Raw genomic sequence first — 23597 nt, 5'->3', positions numbered from 1 at the left:
TTATTATTACCAGAAAGTTGGCTACTGGAGAGGATCCATTTCTTTTAACTTTTATAGACTAATCCTTATTGGTGGTCCTTAACCTTCTGTGTGTTGTAGATCCCATTGGCAGTCTGGTGATGCCCAGGGCCCCTTCTCAGAATAATACTTTTAAATGCATAAAATACAAACATACAAAACAACAGAAGGAACCAATTGTACTGAAATACAGTTATCCACGTATTAAAAAACAAATTCTTGGACTGTAGGTTAAGAATCCCTGGTATAGTAGGAATACTTCCACCAGTAACATCTCAGATCCTTAAAGTATTAAACCGTAACCCTGCATCTTCTGAAACATTACAAGAGTTTGCTGACATTCTAGAAATTTCTTAGAAGTAAATGAAAAGCAAACAAAGTTAATTCTAAGAGGGGGAATACGGAGTTTGGTCTCAAGATATTTAACACGATCCATCATTGTTCATCTCCATACACGTTCTTAAAAACAACACCAAAGAAAACTAACAAAGCAAATCCAATGAACTTTAAAGGGAGTTGTACGTGGAAGAGAACAAAGATCTGAGCTTTGTAATAAAACAATAGTACTCTTGTTCTAGATATTAAACACATGGCATTTAAGTGTGTTTATTCTTCACTCTTGATTCCAGGGAGAAGATCGCCTATTTTACCAGAGCAAAGATTAGCATCCCACCCTTGCCAGCCGATGATGTGTAAATTACATATTTTGAATCATTCTCCCACCTGCTCACTCAGAGGCAGGTGAAATGGGTGAACTTTTTTCTTTGTTGTTTTTTTTTTTTTGGTAACCAGTTCCTTCAGATCTTTTATTTTGCATCAGACTATAGACATGTTTATTTGTAAAATATCGTGAATTTAATTGTATGTTTAAAAAAAAGAAAAGAAAAAAAATCTAATGTCCAAAACGGAATGATTCTGGTACACAGATGTTGTACAGTATGGTGTGCATTGCATGTGGGCTTTATTTTGTAAAGGAGTAGAGGCAAGTACCCAGTGTGTACCCTTTTGAACTGCACTGTTGAGAAATACTGTATTCAGAAGATTTCTCTCTTCCCCTGTTTTCATGTGAGTAGACTGTGAAGATGGCAACCGTGCCATGCAATATTTTTATACAAGAAGAGTGTAACTCTTTAAGTTTGATTTCAAACATGCATCTAATAAGCTTCTTTCCAGGGCTGCAAGGCCATCCCAAACAGGTGCTGGGTCAATTTCTGTCACTTACATATTGGAACATTTTGTTTCCTTAAATAATTCCTCTTTTTTTTTTTGGCCTTTTATATTTGTCTAAGTAAAACAGTTAACATTAGAGTACTGAGTGCAGGAATAAATATAGCGCTGTGAATGTACAGTACTTGGGGCTGCGCTAAAGATCTTGTGAGTAGTTATTCATTGAAAGGAGGAGAATACTGAAAGAGGAGAGCAAATAACTAAAATTCAGGAAGATAAAACCACCTGGTGGACAGCTGCTTCTTAAAACTTGAGGATGAATTTACACAAGTGTTCACAGCATAGCCACCTTGAGGTATAATCACTGTTACAGACACCAGGAGTGTTTTTGCCATAAGCATCATAGTATTACTGGAAAAATGTGACATGATTTCATTTCTAATGCCATTGATATTAGTGAGGCAGAGAAAAATTACCAACTAAAATCTAAGAGAAAACTAGTAACCGAGAACCAGGGTATCTTTCTCGTCAGGATCTAAATTGTGACCCAAAAGAAACACACTAATGCAGAATTCAAGGATTTTACTAGAATCTGGCTGTCATCCTTATTTTTAAGGGAATTAAATCAATGCTTCACGGACAGGAATGTTTGGGAGTCTGGAGGGTTTGTTTGTTTTTTTAATTTGGCAGAAATTCACCCCAAGTAATTGTGTTTCTTTGTTTGTTTTCAAACTAGGTCTGGATAAACAAGTATCCGGAAATTGAGTTAGGTGTTCACCACAATAGAACCTTTAACTTTACCTAAACAGATGCTTTTTAGAAGAAGCAAGCTCTTTGTATAGCCATTCCAGGGTCTCTAATGACAGGGCTTCAAAAGAAAAACACTATATGCAATTTTAAATCAAATTAATATCAACCTCTTTACCATCCACTCTCTTATTTCTGACAAAACAATATTTCAATAACCTTATTATGAGAAGAATCTAAATCAGTTTTATCTGGGATGTAAAATCACATTCAAGAAAAAGAAAGTTTCCTATTCGGGGTGGTTTTGAACCAGTGCTTTTATTCCTAAACTAGCATCCTTACAAACAAATAATTTATCTTGAAAAGAAGTCTGTGTGTGTGTGTGTGTGTGTGTGATTGAAAGTCCAGACCAGCAAATTCTGTACTTATATAACTTGTGCACAAAGATCACTTAGCCATGTTTTTAAGCTGTTGATGTACCAGTACATTCAAAGCAAAATGATGCAAATTGTTGTTTTTTTAAAAAAGACATAACTGGATTGCTTTGAATAAGTAAGTGAACTAAGATTTTCCAAGGTTGCCCACTTAATTCTGTCTTTTTAAGATATATGAAAACCAAGAAAAATAAATACCATTCATCTTTGTAAGGTCAAATGTGAACTGCAGAAGTTTTAAAGTTTATTTAATATGAGGTTAAATGAAGGTTGACTGTTTTCAACTTCTTAGTCTGATTCTGTAAAATGTGTTTAGAAGGATGTGTAGTTGTGCTGTATGATTTCATTTTCTTCATTTATTTATTTACAGTCTTATTTATGTTCTGTTTAATATAGTTCAGTTCTGGCCATTTAAAATATCTGACATGAAAGAGACCATATTGGATCATTTTTAGCTTTATGAATCCTCCCATATCAGCTGTTAATTACATATGATTTTTTTTTTAAAAAGATTTGGAGGAGTGGCAAAGAGGAAAAACTATCTCAGGCTAATTTTTAATAGGAATGGCCAAGATCAAGATTTTTAAAAAGATTTTTCAAAATTTACTCATTTTACAAATAAAAGACAAAAGTTTTTAACATATTCCTTTTCTCTCTCTTTGAAAATCAGCCATAGTGTTACATACATATTTATGGGCAGCTTTTAACAATTTTGTTATTTTTATACTAACCCAAATTATTCACAGTGAAAAAAAGTTAGTCAATTGATCAAAAAATGGATAAACACGAATTTTAATCTTACAAATATTTAAAAGTAGAATTTACTCTTGAAGGAGTATAACGAATGTAATATTTAGATCTCACGTTTCAATTATCAGTATGTTATTACAGTTTTGCATCTCAGAATCGAAGTATTACAGGTACAAGGGCAATATTATTATTAGCCAAATGAACAAAGTTTAGCCGAATTTTGTAGACTACAAATCAATTAATTTTAAAAGTCTTTTTTTTGCTATTGCTTTATCTATATTGTATTAAATATCAAATGCTCAGGACTGAACTAAATATTTAATCAGGTTAAATTCTGAATGTGTTTTCTGTTCTAATTTGTCTTGTTTGTAAAAGTATGCAAATACATCACATAGATTAACTTTTGTCTCTGCACTTTCCATGTGTTTGTGATTGGGGGAAAAAATACAATTTTTTAACAAAGATACTCATTGCCTGGCATTTTATTCCAAAATCAGATCATGCAGATAAATTCTCCCTCTTTGACTGAGGCAGAAGAGTTTGCATGAAATCTTTACGTGGCAAATATGGATGTGTTTATTAAAAATTCCCAGTGCTAGTAGTTTGTTTTTGAATGGTTCTTTGTAGGTCAATGTGAATTTACTCATAGGGAACACAACATTTTGAGGCATATTTTCATTCTAGGAATCAGCAAAAGGCTTCAGAAAATGAGCTTTGTAATAGAACTAATTACAAACTGGCACAGCCCATAGAGGTGTATCCTGGGCAAAGAGCCCCATTCCTGGGTTCTTGGGATTCTCTGTACAGTATTGTTCCACATTTGCCACTGAGAGCTACACCATAGTTGAGTGGTGGGTTGTGATACAGACCCTTCAGTGGAGACCAGTGAAACTACCCGTGAAACATGTTTCACTTGATGGAACCTCGAGCAGATTTTTCTTCAGTTTTCAATAGCTCCTCAATCCCTTGCATATCCTACCATTGTCCTTCTCTGTTCTCAGCATGTTGGGAAGCGTTGATGAAAGTGACTGGCTCTTTTGTAAACATAAAAACACAGGCACTGAACCTTTAGTGGATTAAAAAAAAAATTCATCAAACATCTCCCCTCTCCTTGAAGCTTTTAAGAACAGAAAATGCTTTTGAATGTGGAAAAAGAATTGGCACCGATATAAAGAAAACATTTGTGCAATGGTCCTTATACTGTGGTTTCATTGTAACAGGTCGTGTGAAAACACAAGGTGCTGCAATGATTAACAGGTACATTTCAGGTGGGTATTTGGCAAACACCCTTAAGTATAGACAAACACTAATATAATGTTTTATTTACCAGTTCAGTGCGATCACCAAAGGTATTTTAAAATTTAGAGGAACTCATCAAATGTAATGAGAATGGTCACTATTAAGTCTTGGTTGGTTTTTGTCTCAGGATGGAAGATGAAAATGTTTTTTTCAGTCTCAGAAGAAGATTGTAGTTTAAAATCCTAATGGCCAAAGGAAGAATGCATTTTAGAAAATTAAAGGGTGGTTGGCCATAGAGCAGATAATTGTACCCAATCCGGAGCTGAACAAGTATCTTGTAGGGAAGATTTCATTTAAGAGAGACTGCTGGTCCCTTTATCTCAGATTTTCAGAGGGGTATTTCTCATCTCCAGATTTTGACTTGGATCTTGAATTTCTGCCACCATATAATGATTGAAGGATGGAGATGTTTGAGTAGAACAGGCTGCACAATTAAATAAAGACCCTCCAACAACAAGGAAAAATCCAGCAAACCAGCCAACAAAGAGAGCTTTTCCAAATTCCCATCTGGGAACAATATCTGGAATGGTCTGATCCCAAAATTCCTGAACTGTGATATGGGCCACCCAAGACACTGGGATAAGGGCTGTAATTCCTGATAGCCACAGCAGAATTCCTCCCAGGATCATCAGCCGTTTCTTGAGCTCCCTTTGCCCTCCTCCAATCCTCAAATAATCCAAACCAAACCCAGATGTCAGCAGTCCCAGAACACCAAACCCATTTGATAAGAACATTAAAATCCTGGAGATCCTCAGCTCAGCAGGCAAAGCCAAGAATGAATCGAAATCCTTACACTGCATCCCTCTTTCCTCTTGAATGACACAAGTCTTCCAGAGTCCCATGGTCCAGTTCTCCATTTCATTTAGTTGTAAGTTAAGATTCTTCCACTGTGGCAAGTAAGTTGTGAGACAGGATAAAATCCATCCTAGCAAGGATGATAAAAGTCCGACTAATTGTGCCACAGTTCTAAAAACTAAAGCCATATTGTAGTGTTGAGTCCATTGAGTGTTGGTACTGTCTAAATTAAATTCTGTCTGTTGCTGTGAATAAAAGTGTGACACTTTGTGTTATCACATGCAAAGCTCTGAAATATTTTTTTTCTTTGTGTATATAGAAGGACGCTTGCCAGTTACTATTGTTTGGTATCATGCTGAATAGGTTTTAGAAAAGGAAAGGGAAATAATGCTGCAAACTAGTCATTCCAAGGTGTGGCCAGGGTCATGTTGATTTCTATTGGTTCAATTGTGCAGAAAGTAGTTTCTTATTTAAATAAATTTAAGTGACAAGGGTGCCTGGTCACTTTATTTAGTGCCTTTGCTTTTTTTTTTCTTTTTGCAAATCAAAAGGATTTGAAGAGGGAAAATTTTGAAATGTTTATCAGACCCACCCTGCTACTTACTAATTTCACCCAGTCAGATTTAATCTGCTCCAAATCTCATGTTTCATTAAACATGTTTTAGTGTTTTGTGTATTTGCCTTTAAAAATAGAAACACGAGAAATATTTCTTGAACAAATCAATCCCTTCACTAATAGTGTTTAAAATCCATAGAGTTTAAAATCAGGTCTAATTTTCTTTCTTAAATCCCTTCATTGGTTGAATATTACATTTTATATAATACCAAACTAAATATTGTTTCTATTTCTCCTCCCTATGGGTTTTTTCACATTTGTGCCTCTGTGCATAAGGATTCATTTTTAATGTTTTATTTGCACGTGTGAGTGTTTTGTGTTTAAGGAAAGAATTTGCCTTTAAACCAGAGGTTCTTTGCCTTTAAACCTGAGGTCCATGAGCTTGTTTTTTTTTTTTAATTTTGATAATTGTAGTTCATTATAATGTTTCCTTTATCATCCTATATGTTTTATTTTATGCATTTAAAAACATTATTCTGAGAAAGGGTTCATAGGCTTCATTAGAGTGCCAGAGGGACCATAACAGACAAAAGGTAAAGAACCTGTTTTTAAACAAAGAGAGTTTATGAGATAGAAATTTAATATCTTTATCACAGTGTCAAATGTCCCTGTGGCTATTTGAGGCAAGTAGCAAATGAACCACCCAAAGATAATTTTATGTTTAAATCACTAAATTTTTTTTGTGGAAGGGGTAGAACATTGGCCTGACCAATGTCTATAATAACTGAGAGACTCCTAGCCCTAAAAGTCTTCAGTTTCATTTTAGAAAGAGAGAGATAGAGGGAGAAAGACAGACAGGGAGAGAGAGAGAGAGAAGTCAGGACTGATGCCTGGTAATTTGCTGGACACAAAACCCCTCTGTTGAGTGTTCAGGTAATATTGGACTGCTCGACAAACTGAAGTAAGGATTGTGGAAATAATACTGTAGCATCAGTCTTGGGCGTAATTATGCAGTGGAGAATACTTTAATAATCTGGGATGATTTCCTAAGGAAAGAGAAGCTGATTAGTTTCAAACTGCCAACAAAAAGTTTTCAAAGTTAAAAATTGCTGCCATTAAGAATCTGAATTGACTACAGCATAACCAACAGGATACTCTTCATTTGTATTAGCAGACAAAAGGAAACTATTTGCCCACCTCTATGTAAAATCTCATTAGATATAATGATTTTCCCTTAAACATTAGATTTCCTCTCATTTTCCCAAGAGGGAGGAGGGGGGAAATGTTGCTTGGAAATCAACTTATCAAATGAGAAAATCTGGGATGCAGAGACATTGTTAAGTAACAAAGAACCCTTTGACTTGGATAAAAATGAGTTTTTTTGCATGGCCTTTCCACAATAAAACAAAACGTCTCTTCCCTTTTTCCAAAAAAGTTCTACACTTTAGGATCTGTTTCCCACTTCCAGGTGTGGACACTGAGCTTGCATTTCTGCCACTGTGTAATGGCCGGAAGGAGCTTGAGTTGAAAAGGCTGCACAGTTAAGTAGAAACCCTCCAAGGAGAAGAGAAAATCCAGCAACCCAGCCAACAAAGAGAGCTATTCCAAACTCCCATCTGGGGACAATATCTGGAATGGTCTCATCCCAAAATTCCTGAACTGTGATGTGGGCAACCCAAGACACTGGGATGAGGGCTGTAATTCCTGATAGCCACAGCAGAATTCCTCCCAGGATCATCAGCCGTTTCTTGAGCTCTCCTTGCCCTTCTCCAATTCTCAAGCAATCCAAACCAAACCCAGATGTCAGCAGGCCTAGAACTCCAGATCCATTTGACAGAAACATTAAAATCCTAGAGATCCTCAGCTCAGTAGGCAAAGCCAAGAATGAATCAAAATCCTTACACTGCATCCCCACTTCCTCTTGGAAAACGCAAGTCTGCCAAAGTCCCATGGTCCAGCTCTCCATTTCATTTAGCTCTAAGTTAAGAATCTTCCACTGTGGCAAGTAGGTTGTGAGACAGGATAAAACCCATCCCAGCAAAGATAATGAAAGTCCAACTAATTGCATTACTCTCCTGAAGATTAAAACCATTGTCACAAATTACAAAATGTCCAGGAATCTGTGTTGTTCCCCTATAGGAGCTGCTATCTTTTGTGGCTGATAGTTCTATGATGGTCTTAGTTCTTGCTGCCCCAAATATAAGCTCTTGCCATTAACCCTTTGAGATAAGCTGAAATGACATTTTTGTTCTTCCTGAATATAGGGTTTCATGTAAAGGACGAAGGACTCTGTTAAAACCGTGAGTTAGGTTCTCTGATAAGCATTTGATCTGCTACCTTCCAATTTGCTTGGTAAAATTATATCCCCAATGCCTGATGATTACAAGTCTGACGATGAACAAAGGAGGCTCTATGACCCCTCACCCTAAAATACAACAGAAATCTTTGTGCTTCAATATGGATTAATTAGATTTTAAGTGGTGATAAAAAAAAGCCAGCTCTTTCTGCAACAGGACTTCATTGTAATAGCTAAATTTGAGATTTCAGGGATGTAAAACAAGGCCTTGTAAAGAAAGGTAGACTGTTTGCCTATAATCTTTATGCTTCTTTGATTTCTTCAACCTACATAACCTCCCTTCTCCCTCCCTGTTCCCAGGGAGTATCTTGAGTATCTCTGACACTTGGTAGATATTTGCCAAAAAGTGTTCCCATTTTACACAGCATTACCCTCATGGATTCCTCTGAAAGAGAGCTCATGACGTTCTTAGCTAGTTTTAAAGAGAAAGGAGCATGGATACATTTCTAAAGGTAAGAGTGAGCAAAGAAACAAGCAGCATTCTATGAATTTCAGTTTCCACAACCTTAAGGAAATCACCTGAGATTGGTTAGGCCGTAGTTATCTTACCCTGATTTTCTTCCCTCTCTCTCTCTTTTTTTTTTTGCTCTATAATCAGCTCTTGTTTTGTATATAATTAGCCTGTAGAATCTTTCAGGAGTCAAGAGAAAACAATAACCTAGCCGGAAAACAATAACCAAAGTGGGACTGACCTCTCCGAGGTGTCTATTTGGTTATTTTTTATGTAGGTCATATACCCCTTGGCAACATAACTTTCCTAAGCCTGACCACATAGGGCATTGTGGACCAGACAGACCAAAAGGCCACATGCTCCAAATCTCCAAACTAGTTGTGACTTGGAGTTGGTAGATTTACTTCTGCACATGTGGATAAAGCCTGCTTAAGGGCAACTCCTCACTGGGCCCTAATGAAGCAAAGAATTCCATAGACAGGATTCTTTGTTGAAGAAGTTTATGCACAGATTCCTTCATTTTCCTTGACCTGGTGACAGAAGACAACCATCTAATTTCAGTTATTGATACTGTCCAATAAATATAGATCCTCCTTCATGAGGTCTAAATTTGGGGAGTAGACTCAGTTTGCTTGTTTAATATAAACAAAGCATAGATTATATATGATTTAAATTATACATGTAATATAAAATATCCAAAGGGTTGCTTTGGCATTTTTTCTTACACATTTTCTTTTTCCTGTATTCCTGGAAGTTTGAGATGATGGAAATTAAGTTGTTAATTTAATGTGTTTGTAAAAAAAGTCTTGCAGCCATCTAGTTTATGTGTAATTTTGCCTTGAAATAAATGATATTTCTCACATCTGAAGAAGCACAGGTCCAGAAAGTCTATGTAATTTGCATAAGGGCCCCCCTATCAATTGGTAGTGGTCATTTCATGGACACATTGTTTGGGTTCATTGATGAGGACAAGGGGATCCAGAAAGAAGGATCAGGGAACCATATCATATGAGAATTAGGGATATTTAGTCTAAACAAGAGGGGCTGGGGTTGGGCTTGATAATTCTGTTCAAATATTTTAAGGGCTACCCTCTGGAAGAGAAATTAGACTCATCTGGGTAGCTCCAGGGGGCAGAACCAGAACCAATAGTTAGACATTAGAGGAATGAAGATTCTTGTTCAGTGTAAAGAACTTCCCCACCATTAGACCTGTACAAGCTAATCAGGGAGCTGCCTTCTGACTTGGTAAGCTTTGCTATTATTGATAGGGTTCCAGCAGAGGCTGAGCTCCATTGCAGAAACAGATAAACTAAATGGGACCTTCCAATATTAATCTAAATTTTATTCCTTTCCTTGGCTCTTGTACCATGCTGTTTCCTGAAACCTGGACAAATGTTACTATTAGAGAGCTAGAAACAATTAAAGAAGGGCTATTTGTGAAGTTATTACTCCTGTATTAGTGTTAATAATTATTCAATACCAACAGAGATGAATAAAAAGCTAAATGGAATCTTTTTTTCTTGCGTCACAGATTTATAGCTCAAAAAAAATTTTACAGTGTAAATTAAAGTCAGTGCTGGTTGTGTACATACATTTTAGTAGAGCCAAGATTTGGTTGGTAAATCAGCCTGTCCCAAAGAGGTATTTGACTGAATTAAAGATTTATTGGATGCTTTGTAAACATCATTACACTGCAAAGGTTAGACCTTGGTTGGTTTTTATTTTTCTCAGTTTTATATTCTTGGTGGAAATTGTGGTGATACTCAAAGCTGCTACCAATATATTTAGCGTTTTGCTGCATTTGAATCCATGCTAGGTTAGGCCAAGCCTTCAGTAACTTACCTCAGTCCTCACTTGTAGTACACATTGCCTCTCCCTACCATAATTGGAAATATCTGGAAGCAGTGATGGGGTGCTTGGGATCTATGTTTATAAAATCAATTTGTAACATCAGGAATGATGGGGTGCTTGGGATCTATATTTGTAACATCAGTTTGTAAAATCACACTGCCCCACCCCAGTCTTAGAGCAGTAACTCTGCTCCTTCCTCCCCCCCACCTCCCCAGCTTCAGCAACAACTATCTCAGCTTGGAACAATAACAAACTATTCCTATGAATCCTTCACAAAAGTATCTATAAACATTCCAGCTTAGTCAACTGTTATTTCCCCCTTGTATAGTGTCCCGCTGCCCCCATGAATCCTTCAGTACCCTATCTCTAGGTTGACTCCTTGGCTGCCTCAATGAATCCTTCTGGACCCTATCTCTGGGTTAACTCCTTAAGAGCCTTGGTTCCCAGACATCAATCTTGTCAAACATGACACTGCTAGGTGGCACACTGGGCACTTCTCCATCAGCCCTTGACCGATAACCACACCTCTAGGTAGTCCCCCCTTGGGCTTTTTCCCAGTGAATCATGGGCAATATGCCTTCAAAGTTACATTAAAAATGCATGTCCCAGGGGCGGCCAGGTGGCTCAGCGAGTAGGAGCACCGGCTCCAGTGTTGGGATGACCTGGATCAAATCTGGGCTCAGATACTCAGCATCACACCCAGAAATAACTGGCCGTGTAACCTTGAGCAAGTTACTTAACCCTGATTGCTTTAAAAAAAAAAAATGCATGTCCCTTTAAACACTGACCCCACCTTAACTCCTCCCTAATCCCACCCTTAATCATCTAGTTAGCATAATTGCCATGGGTTCTATTATGGATTACAGTATAAAAATCTTAATTCTACCCCTTTGGGGTTTCAGGTCCCATAAAGGACTGTTGCCTGATGTACAGCCTAATAACCCTTGCCTGCTGTAAAGCATAAAATAAACTTTTACAATTCTGACTCCAGTTAGGCTTGAGTTGAATTCTTTCCAGACTGAATCGAAGGTTCTGGTCTTAAGATAAAGATCAGAGTTCCTGCTGAACCTAATAGCCAACCCTCATCAGCAATACTGGCCTGACTGATTATAATAACTCATGTTGTTAATTTACAAAGTGCTTTCTTCACAAAACTCATTTAGTGGATATATATGATTAGCCCAGTTTTACAGATAAGAAAACTGAGACTCAGGAATGTGAACTAATGTTCCCATGGGGATCACAGAACTATTAAGTGTGTTAGAGCCTAGAGGTCTCCTTACTTCAGTCCCAGGATTCCTTGAGAGTAAGATTCACCTTATTCTCCAGTATGAGACATGAGGTTACAAAAACAACACGGCCACCCAAACCCCAATGGTCTATTCAATCAAGCAATCAATAAACATTAGTCACTTAACTTTGTGCTAGGCACTGTGCTAAGTACTCTGGGTACTAGAGGTAGCAAAAGACTGTCCTTAAGGTGCTCACAATCTCAGGGGCAGATAAAATGCAAACAGATATACAAATCAAGCTGCATACAGGATAAATAGGAAGTAATTAACATCGTAGGCACTAGAATTTAAGAGGGGCTGGGAAAGGCTTCCTATAGGAGGTGGGTGCATCTCCCTCCACCACTGATGTTAGATGGTAATTAAAAGATACAGAGAAAAGAAGTGATGGTAGGTAAAAGAAGGGGGGGAGGGTGGAAAACAGAGAAAACAGGTGAATATAATTATGCCACAATTATTTTGTTAAGGTCTCAGATGTTAACACAACACTAGTCCCTTGAGTCTCTTTCCTCATCAGGAGAAAAGCAGACTGCCAGAGACTGTCCCAAGGTCCGAGTGAGCACCTTTTCCACTTATCTGTAGACCCAACCCTCTCTCCTTTTGCTTCCATTCATGAGAGCCCAGACATTCCAGTGTTCCTTTTACTGGAAGGCAAAAGAATGTGATTTTTAAGAGACGGTGCCTAATTCTTATGTAGCAAATACCTGTACTTAAATTATAGTTGGTCCAACATACATATGTGGAGTTCTGAGCCAGGTCTGAATACCACATCTTAAAAGCTGGAACCTATGCAGAGAAAGGTGACTAGGGTTTTGAGAGGACCCAAACTCATGCCACATCAGGATTTGGTCAAAGAAAATGGGTTTTTTAGGCTAGATGAGTGAAGCCTTAGGGACAATATTTGTTCTGCTTGACTCCACAGAACAGGCATGAAATTGCTAAGTAGAGCTATCTGAAAAGTAGAATGCCTTGTCTTAAGAGGTCAGTGAGACCACCTGCATGGGTGCCCATGGCTCAGTTATTTTCCTCTATCAATTATCCTAATTAACTGTAAGATTTTCTATTAGAATATATGCTCTTTGAGCACTGGATACAGGTTTCTAAATCCCCCACAACACCTAGGTAAAGGCCTTGCACATAGTAGGCTCCTTCTAAAAACACTATGCAAATGTTTGGGGGTGGGCCAAACTTGTGATTTCATTGGTTTAGGGAATTCCCAATGAGGAAAACTTCTACTAATCTAGACTGACCCTTTTCCTGCAATTTAAAGCCTTGGAGATTTACCTGGGACACTGAGAAGTTAATTAACTTGTACCCAGCTCTCTAAACTCCCACCATACCGAGGAAAATGCCTTGTATTTTGTGACACCTTTTAAAGCACTAAAAAATGTTTGGGAAATGGGGGTTGGGCTAGCCTTGTGGTTTCATTGATTAAAAGAAAAAGAGCCCCCTAGTGAAGGAATTCTCCCTATTAATATAGATGGATTGGTGCCGTTTCTGCTATTTATAATCCTAAGAATTTGCCTGGGACAGAGGAACACAAAGCCAGGAGTGACCGAAATGAGACTTGAACCTAGGTCTCCCTGACCCTCCAGGCTGGCTTTATCCACTGCACAGTGGCAGCCTTTATTTAATAAGGGATTAGTTCTTATTCAGAATGGATGAAAGGATTTTTTCATTCAGCTTTAAATGATAATAAATGCAAATACAGAATGTGAATGCTCTCTTCATTTAACTCTAACAATAAGGAAACAGCCTGATGTTTTGATCATGACTAATCAACTCTGAGCAAAAGAAATGGCCTGTCACCAGCTGTTTACAATGGAGCAGAAAACACTGCAGAAAGTAAGTCAATATTGCCAAAACATCTTAATGAGTTAGGCAAACAGTGTCCTAATCTGATGGAGGTGTAAAGATTGTTATCTCCTGGACTGGGCTTGCCTTCTCCTCTGTGCCAGTACCCTAGTTAAATTGCCTCAGTGGAGTTTTTCTGGGTGTTCTGCTTTTAATTTGTGGTCTGAGATCTGTAACTTCTCAATTGTTTTATCAATTCAGCATACCTCTAATGGAATGCCTACTATGTGCAAGGCTGGCTGCTGCTTAAAGTCTGACTGATCCCTTCTTTCTATCTCTGAAGAAGGGAGGGCAAAAGTGAAATCCGAGGGAGGAAGAGCTAGGATATCCTTCCCAGCCTTCTCAGGGATTGCACCCACCCTTTTCCTGAAGGTGTTGCCAACAATAGAGTAACCCTTTCCTCAGGTGTGGAGAGGGTTCTAGTTTCTGTTGTCCCCCCTTCTAGGGGACACGTGCTTCCCTCTGAACCTACATGTGAGAGTCAAATGGTGTGTGTAAATTGCTTTGTGGATGGCCTTTGCTATGAAGACAGTTGATGAAGTCATATGTGGTAAGAAGAAAACTCTTCCATTGTTTGGCCACAGGATTCTGGGACATAGAGCTGGCCTCCAAAAAGTTGGTCTCCAGCACCAATTTGTTCAGTCATTTTACAGTCATGTCCAACTCTTTGTGACCCCATTTTGGGGTTTTCTTGACAAAGATGCCAGAGTGGTTTGCTGTTTCCTTCTCCAGTTCATTTTATAGATGAGGAACTGAGACAAAGAGGGTTAAGTGACTTGCCGGGGGTCACACAGCTAGTAAGTATCTGAGGCTAGATTCGAACTCAGGAAGATATCTGAGTGTTCCTAAGTCTTTTCACTGCATCACCTCCAAACTGCTTGGTCAATGCAGTAGATCTCCTGTACAGATACCCTTTGTTATCTCTTCTCCCATGCGCTGCCATCGCCCCAAAGGGCTTAGTTTAGGACTTTCAGGGTGGCCTCTCATCTTTGGCTCTGTCCCTTGGGCCTCTGTGTAGGGGCTCCCAACCTGTGTCTGCCCCCATTTCTGTCTTCATTTACTGATACAGGGAAGGCCTAGGTAAGGAAACTTTCACTATCAGCTTAGTCACCTTATAATTATAGTTACCTATAGCAGTGGTCGTGACTGGTCCTAGTCATACAGTCACTCGGACAGGTCACTATCTCGCATCTACATATAAAAATAAATGAAATAAAATAGATTAATTTTTATTTAAAAACTTTTTTTTAGTAACAAAGTTTACGTTTAAAGTTGCTCACTCTCCAAAAAATATTTTTCATCAACAACATTATCATTTGTCAGATGTTCCCCATAATCCCTTGACAAATTTCTGAGAACCCCTGCTCTAGAACCTGTTCTTTAGTGTCCCAAGGCAACTGGTCAGAAATAGCCCATTAACCTTTCTGGTCTGTTCCATTATCTTCCATATGCAGTAAGGTGTGATTTGGAGGAGCATCAAACTGTGAAAGCCATTGACCAAAAGCAAGCTGTTAGACAATTCTGTCTAGTTGTTTATGACTGGAACACTTGATTTCCCTGGTGAGAGTTGTTCAGGAATGCATCTGAGGCTAGTAAGTTCCCCTTCGCTGAAGGTCAAGTGAAGGTTGGAGGACCACTTGGAGATATTGAAGGAGTTCCTGCTTTGGCATGGGTTGGACTAGATGACCTAGGGAGGAAGCATGCATGGTGGGTATAGTGAGAAAAGCATTGACTCAAGTCAGGACCTGGATTCCAATCCTCCCTCTGCCACTTTCTACCTCTCTCACCTTGGGAGAGTTATTTAACTGCCCTGGGTCTGTTTTCTCAACTGTAAAATGGGAGGGTTGGGCTGGAATGCCTCCAATGTCCTTTCTGCATTGGGTATCAGATCCTATGACCTCTGAGTTCTTTTGCAGCTCTAAAATTCTAATCAGAATTAGATGAAAAAAATAATACCAAGCCTTTGGTCAGCAATACCTATTGAGCACTGTGCTAAGAGAAAAAAAGAAAAAGAAAACAGATAGTCTTTGTCCTCAAGGAGTTTATCACATAAAAGAAATAGGAAACAAAAACACAGTAGTTGAAAAACTTAAAAGGGAAATGTTAAAAAAAAAAAACACAACAAATAAAACCCAACACATCTGGAAGACCTTATACTTGTTCAAGTCTTTGAATCATGGTCATTTGCTAGATTTTCCCCTTGGGCAGGCAACACAGTTATGCCAGGTTACAGTCACCAATGAGGCCTGGTGAAGCTTCAGGGGAATTCAGAAATGCCAATTCACATTCATTAACTTGTGCCATTGTCCTTAAGAAATTCTGATGGCCTCCTATGCTTTCAGTCAAAGCAGCTCATGGGAAACTGAGACCAAGGCTGCAAGAGGACATCACCAGGAGTTCAAAGGAAGCTGGAATAATCAGTGGTCCTGTTCTTCCATCCCCAAATGAAAGGGTAGAAAGTGTGAAACTTTGCACCCCTGATAAAACTTAAGACTCACTCCTGGCTTCTAATGGCCATCAGCAGAGCCTTCAATCAGCTTTCGAAGATGAATTTTGAAAGGGAAATAGGACAAAAGAATAGGTACTGCTCTATACTGGGCTGGTTTAATTTTGTATTTAATAGTATTGCATGGATTACTAAGTATCAGCGAAAAGCCTTTTCATAGGACAGGAAGGGGAGGGGGAAATTTTTAATAGCCAGTGAAAGTTTTTTTTTTTTTTGGTCTTCCAAGGTACTCTCAGATTGGCAGCCCAGGTTCTGTTTTGACAATACCCTTGAGATCTCTTCCTAGAATAGAAGGAGGAACTTCCTGAATGGGGCCAAGGTGGGGATGGAGAGACCTGAAACAAAGCATAGTAATGGAAAGAAATAAGACAGATTTCATGACTGGTCTTTCCATTTTTCTATGGGAGGTCTCAGCTGCTAAACACAGGCTTTCCCTTGGCAAGAAAGTGCATCCTCCTTGGACCAGGACCAGGAAAAACTGAACGGGTGGCAACAGTTTTCTATGGCAGTTGACGGTGATATGGCTCATCATAGTCATATGTCTGAGACAACAAAGGTTAAATGGAGACTTGTGGGAGTCACAGGACCGTAGATAGAGTAGGAAGGGACCTCAGAGGACCTCTAGTCCAAATTCCTCATTTAACACACAAGGAAACTAAGTCCCAAGGAAATTTGGTGATCTGCCCAAGATGGTATTTGAACCCAGGCTCTTTGACCCCAAGGCCAGCGCTTTTTCCCACTGTGCTACCCTGCATCCTGTTCTGAGAAGGATATAGCTTGTACCTAGCTGACCTCGAGTATTTAAGGTCTATGATGTAGACCTTCCATATATCACATAAAAGTTTATATAGACTTAACAATCCTGTGATGTGGGTACTGGTTTTACAGATGAGGAAACTGAGGCTAACAAAGGTCAAATGACTTGCCCATGGTCCCTCAGCTAATAAATGTTGAAGGGAGAAACCCTGCCTTCCTATTTAAACCAAAAGAGTGTCAGTAGAAATTTGAGAATCAGCTATCAGTTTTGGAGCTAAGACCATAAGAAAAAAGGACAAGGAGGAATTTGAAAACATGGAAAGATCTGTATGAAATGATATAGTGAAATGATGTCAAATTCAAATAGAAACAGGGGTCACTAAATACTGACTTAGAAAAGCATGTATGAATATCATCTATCTTCTGTTGTATTTTTATTTATTTTGCTTATAATTTCCCAATTACATTTTAGTCTGGATCCAGCCACCCTTGGGAGTGTTGTGGGCAGCAAAATAGACAATGTTATATAGACTGAAGGAAGTAGAAACAGGAAAATAGCCAATGCAAAGATTCCTGCAGTGTAAACAGAAAGACCAATTGAACACTGTATAATTATAATGTTCAATTTTGACCTTGGAGAAAAAATGAGAAAATGAATTTCCTTTTGTTGGTGAGGTGGAAGACTATGGGAGTGGAGTGTTACATGCTCTAAGAAGTATCCCGGGTGATTTTGCTTCACTTTTTCTTCTGTTTCCAAAAGAAGGCTCCTAGGGGGGTATATTCAGAAATGATCGTGATATAAAAACAAAAGAAGACACCAACATGTTGTTGCTTTTTTAATGAAGCTATGGGAGAGTAGGAGATGGACTTGTGTACTCTCTTATGTCCCACCTTAGGCAGAGAGGCTGGAATTTTAAGGGGTGGTGGCAATGGGAGAGTAGAGGGTTGCCTTGGGACTCCCGCATACCACCTGCTGTCTGACACATGCACAAGGAAGTGCTAAGTACCTGTAAGCAGAAGATGACTTCTCAGTGTGGTCTTGTGGAAGGAGCACAGAGGACCTGAGTTCAATTCCTACGTCTCGTGCTGACTGTTTTGGACACGTCACTGGATCTCCCTGAGCCTCATTTTCCACATCTGTAAAATGACAGGGCTATACTAAATGGCCTCTGGGGTCCTTTCCACTTCTAGAGTTATGATCTTATGATCCTTCCACTCAATTCATCCCAGTCAGGGACCAGAAAAGAAGTGGGCAAACCCAAGACATGTATTTTTTGCCTGTTGTTAACTCTGAAGAGCAATATATATATTCTCAAAAGCAAGTGATTGGATTGGAGGAGGGCTTCCTGTACTGGGAAAATGTCTTGTTCTCTGTAAATGTTTCAGCAGCAAAGAACCACCTCTTTTGCAGCAAACAAGGGGGTACTGGAAACTGCTGCAACAACCCCCAGTGCTGAGGATAAATCAAGGGCACGAAACTTCCAAGGGTGCTTCTCAGCCCCTTGGAGCAAGAGAGCACAGCTTCAAATACCTATGTGATGTTGGGCAACACACTTCATCTTTCTCAGACTCGGTTTCCTCTGGCTTTAAAGTCACAAATACAAAGCCAGAAAGGACTTCAGAGGCTATCTAATCCAACACTGAGTACATATGGAGACAGGATTTGAACCTTTGACTCCAGTATCAGCACTATTTCCTCTAAGGGAGTTACCAATGGCAGTTTTGAGTATGTATATTTATGTATATTTACAAAGATGGTAAGTCTTACACAGACCTTTCCCAAAAATGACAACATTTTTTTCCCTTTAAAAATGGCCCTAAACATTGTTGTATTGTTGTCTGATACTGGTAGGTGTTAAGAAACCTTGATACTAGCAGGTAAAGCCCCTTCTCCCCCTCAACCAAATCACCTTTTTCTCCTCCAAAACTTTCAGATGCTGGGATTAATATTGTGGATTTTTGTATGTTGGGACTAGGGTTTATGTCACTGAAAAAAGATTTGCTGGCAGACTTGGTTTCCCTTGCTTGCAAATAAAGTCATCTTTTTTTTTCTTTCTTTATGAAAGAGTTGTTAATTGATTGCTTGATTGACTTAATTGCTTATCAATGAAATGACTGAGCTTGACTCCTCAGAACTGATGGGGAACCATGCCTCCCTCCCAAGCAGAGAGGTGCAGGGTTTGACCTGGACTGAGGTTTGTGTTGTCAGCAATGGCCAATGGGTTGTTTGGTTTTGCTTAATAAACTAATTCACATATATTACATGCACTGGGGATACCAGATGCTCATCGCCCCCCGAAGAGTTCATAGCTAGCTGATGGCAGATACAAGATGGATACAAGGTGCCTAGGGGAGAAGTTACTGATGGTTGGAGTATTTCAGGAAAGACTTCATGGAGAAAGCAGGTTGTACTGTGTCTGAGCCTTCAGGAGAGACAAGGAGGAAGTACATTCCAGGCATGGGAAATGGAGCTGTGTTCTAAAAGGGACAGTGAAAAAGTCAGTCTGGCTGAACCTCATAGCTACCATATCTCACCACTCTAAGATGACAAAACAAGAAAATGATAAATGCTGGAGAGGATGTGGAAAAAATGGAACACTAATGCATTGTTGGTGGAGTTGTGAACTGATCCAACCATTCTGGAGAGTAATCTGGAACTATGCCCAAATGGCTATAAAAATGTGCATACCCTTTGACCCAGCAATACCACTTTAGGGCTATATCCCAAAGAGATCATACAAATGGGAAAAGGACAAAAAGATTTATACTAACTTTTTTTTGTGGTGGTAAAGAATTGGAAATCAAGGGGTTACCCATCAATTGGGGAATGGCCAAACAAGTTGTGTATATGGATGTAATGGAATACTATTGTGCTATAAGAAATGAGGAGCACAGGATAGGATGGAGGGAAATATAGTCAGTCTTTCACAACATATCCACTATGGAAATATTGTGTGTAACTACACACGTACAACCTATATTGAATTGCTTATCTTCCTAGTAAGGATGGGTAATGAGGGAAAAAGGGAAAGAATCTGGAATTCAAAGTTGTAAAATCAAAGGTTAAAAAATATTATTATTATTATTTACATGCAACTGAGGAAATAAGATATACAGGCACTGAGGTATGGAGATCCATCTTGCCCTACTGGAAAGTCAGAGGGGCGAATGGGGGAGGATATAGGAGAGAGCAGATTAGGGGAGGGAGTATTCAATGGGATTGCTGTTTTGGGGTGGCAGCTAGGGGAAAGATGGGGAGAAAATTTTAACTCAAAATCTTGTGGAAATGAATGTTGTAAACTAAAAATAAACAAAATAAGTCCTTAAAAAAGAAAAGAAAAGAAATGAGGAGCAGACAGACTTCATATAACTTGGAGAAACTTATATAAACTGATGCTGAGTGAGGAGAGCAGAACCAGGAGAACTTTGTACACAGTTACAGACACAACATATGGGTGACAATTAATTTTGATAGACTTGGCTCCTTTCAGCAATACAAGGTTAAAAGACAAGTACAAAAGACTCATGATGGACAGGCCTATGCACATCCAGAGAAAGAACTGCAGAGTCTGAGTGCAGATTGAAGCAATCTACTTGCTCTGTCTCTTTTGTGTTTTGTTTTATTCCTTCTTTCTCATTGTTCACTCCATTGGTTATAATCCTTCTTTACAACTTGACTAATGTTTAATGGGAAGGTATTTGTAGAACTTATATTTAATTGCATGTTGCCATGGGGAGGGAGGGGAGAGGAGAAGGAGGAGGAGAAAATTTGGAACTGAAGGGATTGTGGAACTGAATGTTGTAAACTAAAAGTAAATAAACAATTTTTTTTTGCTTTTTGGAGGGCAATTGGGGTTAAGTGACTTGCCCAAGGTCACATGGCTAGTTTTTGTGTCAAGTGTCTGAGGCCTGACTTGAACTCAGATCTTCCTGACTCCAGGGCTGGTGCTCTATTCACTGCACCACCTAGCATCCCCAATAATTTCTTTTAATGGAGGAAACTTGGGCATGTTTGTAGGCAACAGGGAAGGAGTTTGTAAATATGGAAGGATCAAGCTTTGGGGGGGATAATTGGCGGGACAATCTAGAATAGAAGACAGAAGAGATTAGAATTAGGGATACATATAGAGAAGCTGACCTTGATGAGAAAGGTCACCTCTTTATCAGAGACAAGATAAAGAAGAGAATAGGCAGTTCTCTGTGTCAAGGGATTGTAGTTATACTTTTTAATTTTGGGGAGAGATGGTGTGGGGTAGGGGAGACAGAATCATCCTCAATCTATAGCTGGAAAGGATCGTGGAGACCATCTAGTCAATATATATGTATGTATTTGTTGAATCAAATTGTATGCTCCTTCCCTGGATCTTAGCTTTTCCAGGGAAATGGAAAGCAATCTAAAAATGGAAGCAATATCCCCCTTTTCCATAAGAGTTGGTTTTACACCTTCTTCACTTCCCCTTTGTCCTACTAGACCAGGGGTGGGGAACCTATGGCCTTGAGGCCACATGTGGCCCTCTAGGTCCTCAAGTGTGGCTCTTGGACTGAATCCAAACTTCACAGAACAAATCTGTTTGAATTCAGTCAAAGGGCCACACTTGAGGACTTAGAGGGCTACATGTGTCCTTGAGGCTGAAGGTTCCCCATCCCTGTTCTAGACTATAAACATGGTGGAAGCAGGCCTTGTCTTATCTCAACTTGGTATCTCCTTCAGAGCCTAGCAGAGTGCTCTGCACACTGCAGGCTTTTAGCAAATGTTTATTGAGTTGTAGACTATCTCCCAGGATTATTTCATCTATTCCTATGGCTTGAGCTATGTCAATGACTATACCTGGTCCTGGGATAGTCTCAGATCTGAGATCAATAGATTCCATTTTTTAGGATCACAAGAATGGGAACTGAAAAGGAATTCAGAGGTCCTCTAGTCCAACCTTCTAATTTTACAGATCAGGAAACTGAGACCCAGAGAAGACAGACCGGTTGGTAAGTGGCAGAGCTGGGATTTGAACTTGGGCTCTGTGACTTCTAAGTACACAGAACTCTTTCCGTTACTCAACAAGCATTTACTAGGCATTCATATGCTTTGAGAGTCTGCATGCTATAGTGGCCAATATAAGTATAACCTTCAGCCAAGAAGACCTAGAGTAACGTTCCCCCCTTCTGATACTGTGGGAGTCTAAGCAAGACATTTGACCTCTCAGTGATCTGGATAACTCTCTGAGACTAGAAGTTGAAGAGAAAGGACCAACCTGCATTGGTAGAGAGAGCTTCCTAAATGGGAATTCCCAGTAAAATCACAGATCCAGTCCCTATTCCTATTCTACTATGTGCTAGATGCTAAAAGATGGGGCTATGAAGAAAGGCCTTCAAAGAGCTTCCATTCTAGTAAGGGAGATAAACATGAAAATAACTAGGTACATCCAAGACAGAGAGCAGATGGGAGGTAGTCTTAGAGGGGAAAGGGAAGAGATAATATGCGTTATCATTTGTGGATAAGGGGGTCTCTGATTTGAAACTATAATAACAAAGGGGGAATTTGGGGTCCTGGAAAGGTACTTAACTCTTGACAGATCTCAGAATCTGCTATGCAAAAAATGTACTATCAGCTTGAAATTGAGGCTGATCTTTTAAGAAAGTTATTTTTCAATAAATAATAATCAATTTTGTCTCTCTCCTTGCATCCTTGCTATTGAAAAGAAAAAGAAAACACTTGTAACAAATATATGGAGTCAAGCAAAACAAATTTCCACATTTGCCATGTCCAAAATAAACACATCTCATTTTGCACCCTGTGGCCGTCACCAATGAAGGCTGATCTTTAAGAAGCAGAGATTTCAATTGAATACCAAGGAAGCAGTGCAAAAGACTGGGTACAGATATTTTTTTAATAGCAATAAAGATTGCATTGATTTGAGATCCAGGAGACAAGGAAATAATGAACTTTGAATGGCCTAGGTTTATTGATGTTTTTATTAAAGAATAATGGAGTGTGTGATAGGATAACTTCTTTGAATTAGGTAGTAGGGGTTTTTGGGGGGGAGGAGAAACCTATGTTGCCATTCATCCAGCCTCAACAGATAGACTTCCTTCTCTCAGATTCTCTCCTTTGCCCCCATCACAGTCTATCTCATGTAATTCTTGTTGCCTCATGACTTCAGAGATAAGGTATTGAAAACCTACTATGGAGACATCCATATTAGCTTACTTTTTATTTTGTTTTTGAACAGATCTTGTCCTGGAAGATAAGTCTAGAGCCCGAGGGGACTTCAGATAGGAACTCCCTCATTTTACAGATAAGGAAACTGACACCCAAGCAGGTTAATGACTTGCTTAAGGTGACACAACTAGCGAATTTCAGATAATAACATTGAGCACATATCTTCTGAACCCACAGCCAGGGTTCTTGGCCCAAGGTCCTTATGGATTGCAGATCCATAGAATAAGGTTTGTTTAATGCTCCAGATACCCTGGGTAATCCACTTCATGTTTAATCTCTTTGGAGACACAGGTCTGTGGGAGCTTTCTGGAGTTTAATTTCTTTTAAGCTGACTGGTTGTCCTAGCAGTAGATGAGTTGAGCCCTCCATCTGGAATGCCCTTTATGTTGAAGGGAGAGGGATTCAATGAAGATGTTTCAGATGTCTTATGTGCTATGGGGACCCACTGGAAATTGTTTTGTCTAGACCTCTATTTGAAATGTCCTGTGGCTTACAGGTTCACTAGTAAAAATTTATGGATTTTTAGTGTTCTAAAAGAACCAAATAGATAAATT

General features: G+C 39.1%; 3 protein-coding genes across 3 annotated transcripts in view; 1 reads left to right on the top strand and 2 right to left on the bottom strand.

The window, feature by feature from the left end:
- Positions 1 to 3580, top strand: part of WWC2 (WW and C2 domain containing 2) — a 260140-nt gene extending 256560 nt beyond the window's left edge. Inside the window, exon 23 of the mRNA XM_069096538.1 lies at positions 648 to 3580. Coding sequence (XP_068952639.1) covers positions 648 to 714 — 67 coding nt within the window. The 3' untranslated portion in view covers positions 715 to 3580. The remainder of the gene's footprint in view (positions 1 to 647) is intronic.
- Positions 3581 to 4685: 1105 nt separating this feature from the next.
- On the bottom strand, positions 4686 to 6027 carry LOC138167583 (claudin-22-like). Its single transcript, XM_069096542.1, has one exon. It carries the CDS (start codon positions 5396 to 5398, stop codon positions 4736 to 4738), a length of 663 nt encoding a protein of 220 aa, XP_068952643.1. The 5' UTR covers positions 5399 to 6027; the 3' UTR covers positions 4686 to 4735.
- Positions 6021 to 7900, bottom strand: LOC138167594 (putative claudin-24). Its single transcript, XM_069096545.1, has one exon. The coding sequence runs from the start codon at positions 7856 to 7858 to the stop codon at positions 7211 to 7213; it is 648 nt and encodes a 215-aa protein (XP_068952646.1). The 5' UTR covers positions 7859 to 7900; the 3' UTR covers positions 6021 to 7210.
- Positions 7901 to 23597: the final 15697 nt, after the last annotated feature.

The sequence above is a fragment of the Petaurus breviceps genome, unplaced genomic scaffold, assembly GCF_028583685.1.
Source record: "Petaurus breviceps papuanus isolate PSGF00001 unplaced genomic scaffold, PetGlider_PUasm1.0 126, whole genome shotgun sequence".
Classification (NCBI taxonomy): domain Eukaryota; kingdom Metazoa; phylum Chordata; class Mammalia; order Diprotodontia; family Petauridae; genus Petaurus; species Petaurus breviceps.
The sequence above is the reverse complement of the archived record's forward strand: the minus strand, read 5'-3'. Positions and strand labels throughout refer to the sequence as shown.

What these genes read in the sequence shown, in the direction of transcription:
- LOC138167583 (XM_069096542.1), bottom strand. Translation starts at nt 5,398, where the DNA reads ATGGCTTTAGTTTTTAGAACTGTGGCACAATTAGTCGGACTTTTATCA.
- LOC138167594 (XM_069096545.1), bottom strand. Translation starts at nt 7,858, where the DNA reads ATGGTTTTAATCTTCAGGAGAGTAATGCAATTAGTTGGACTTTCATTA.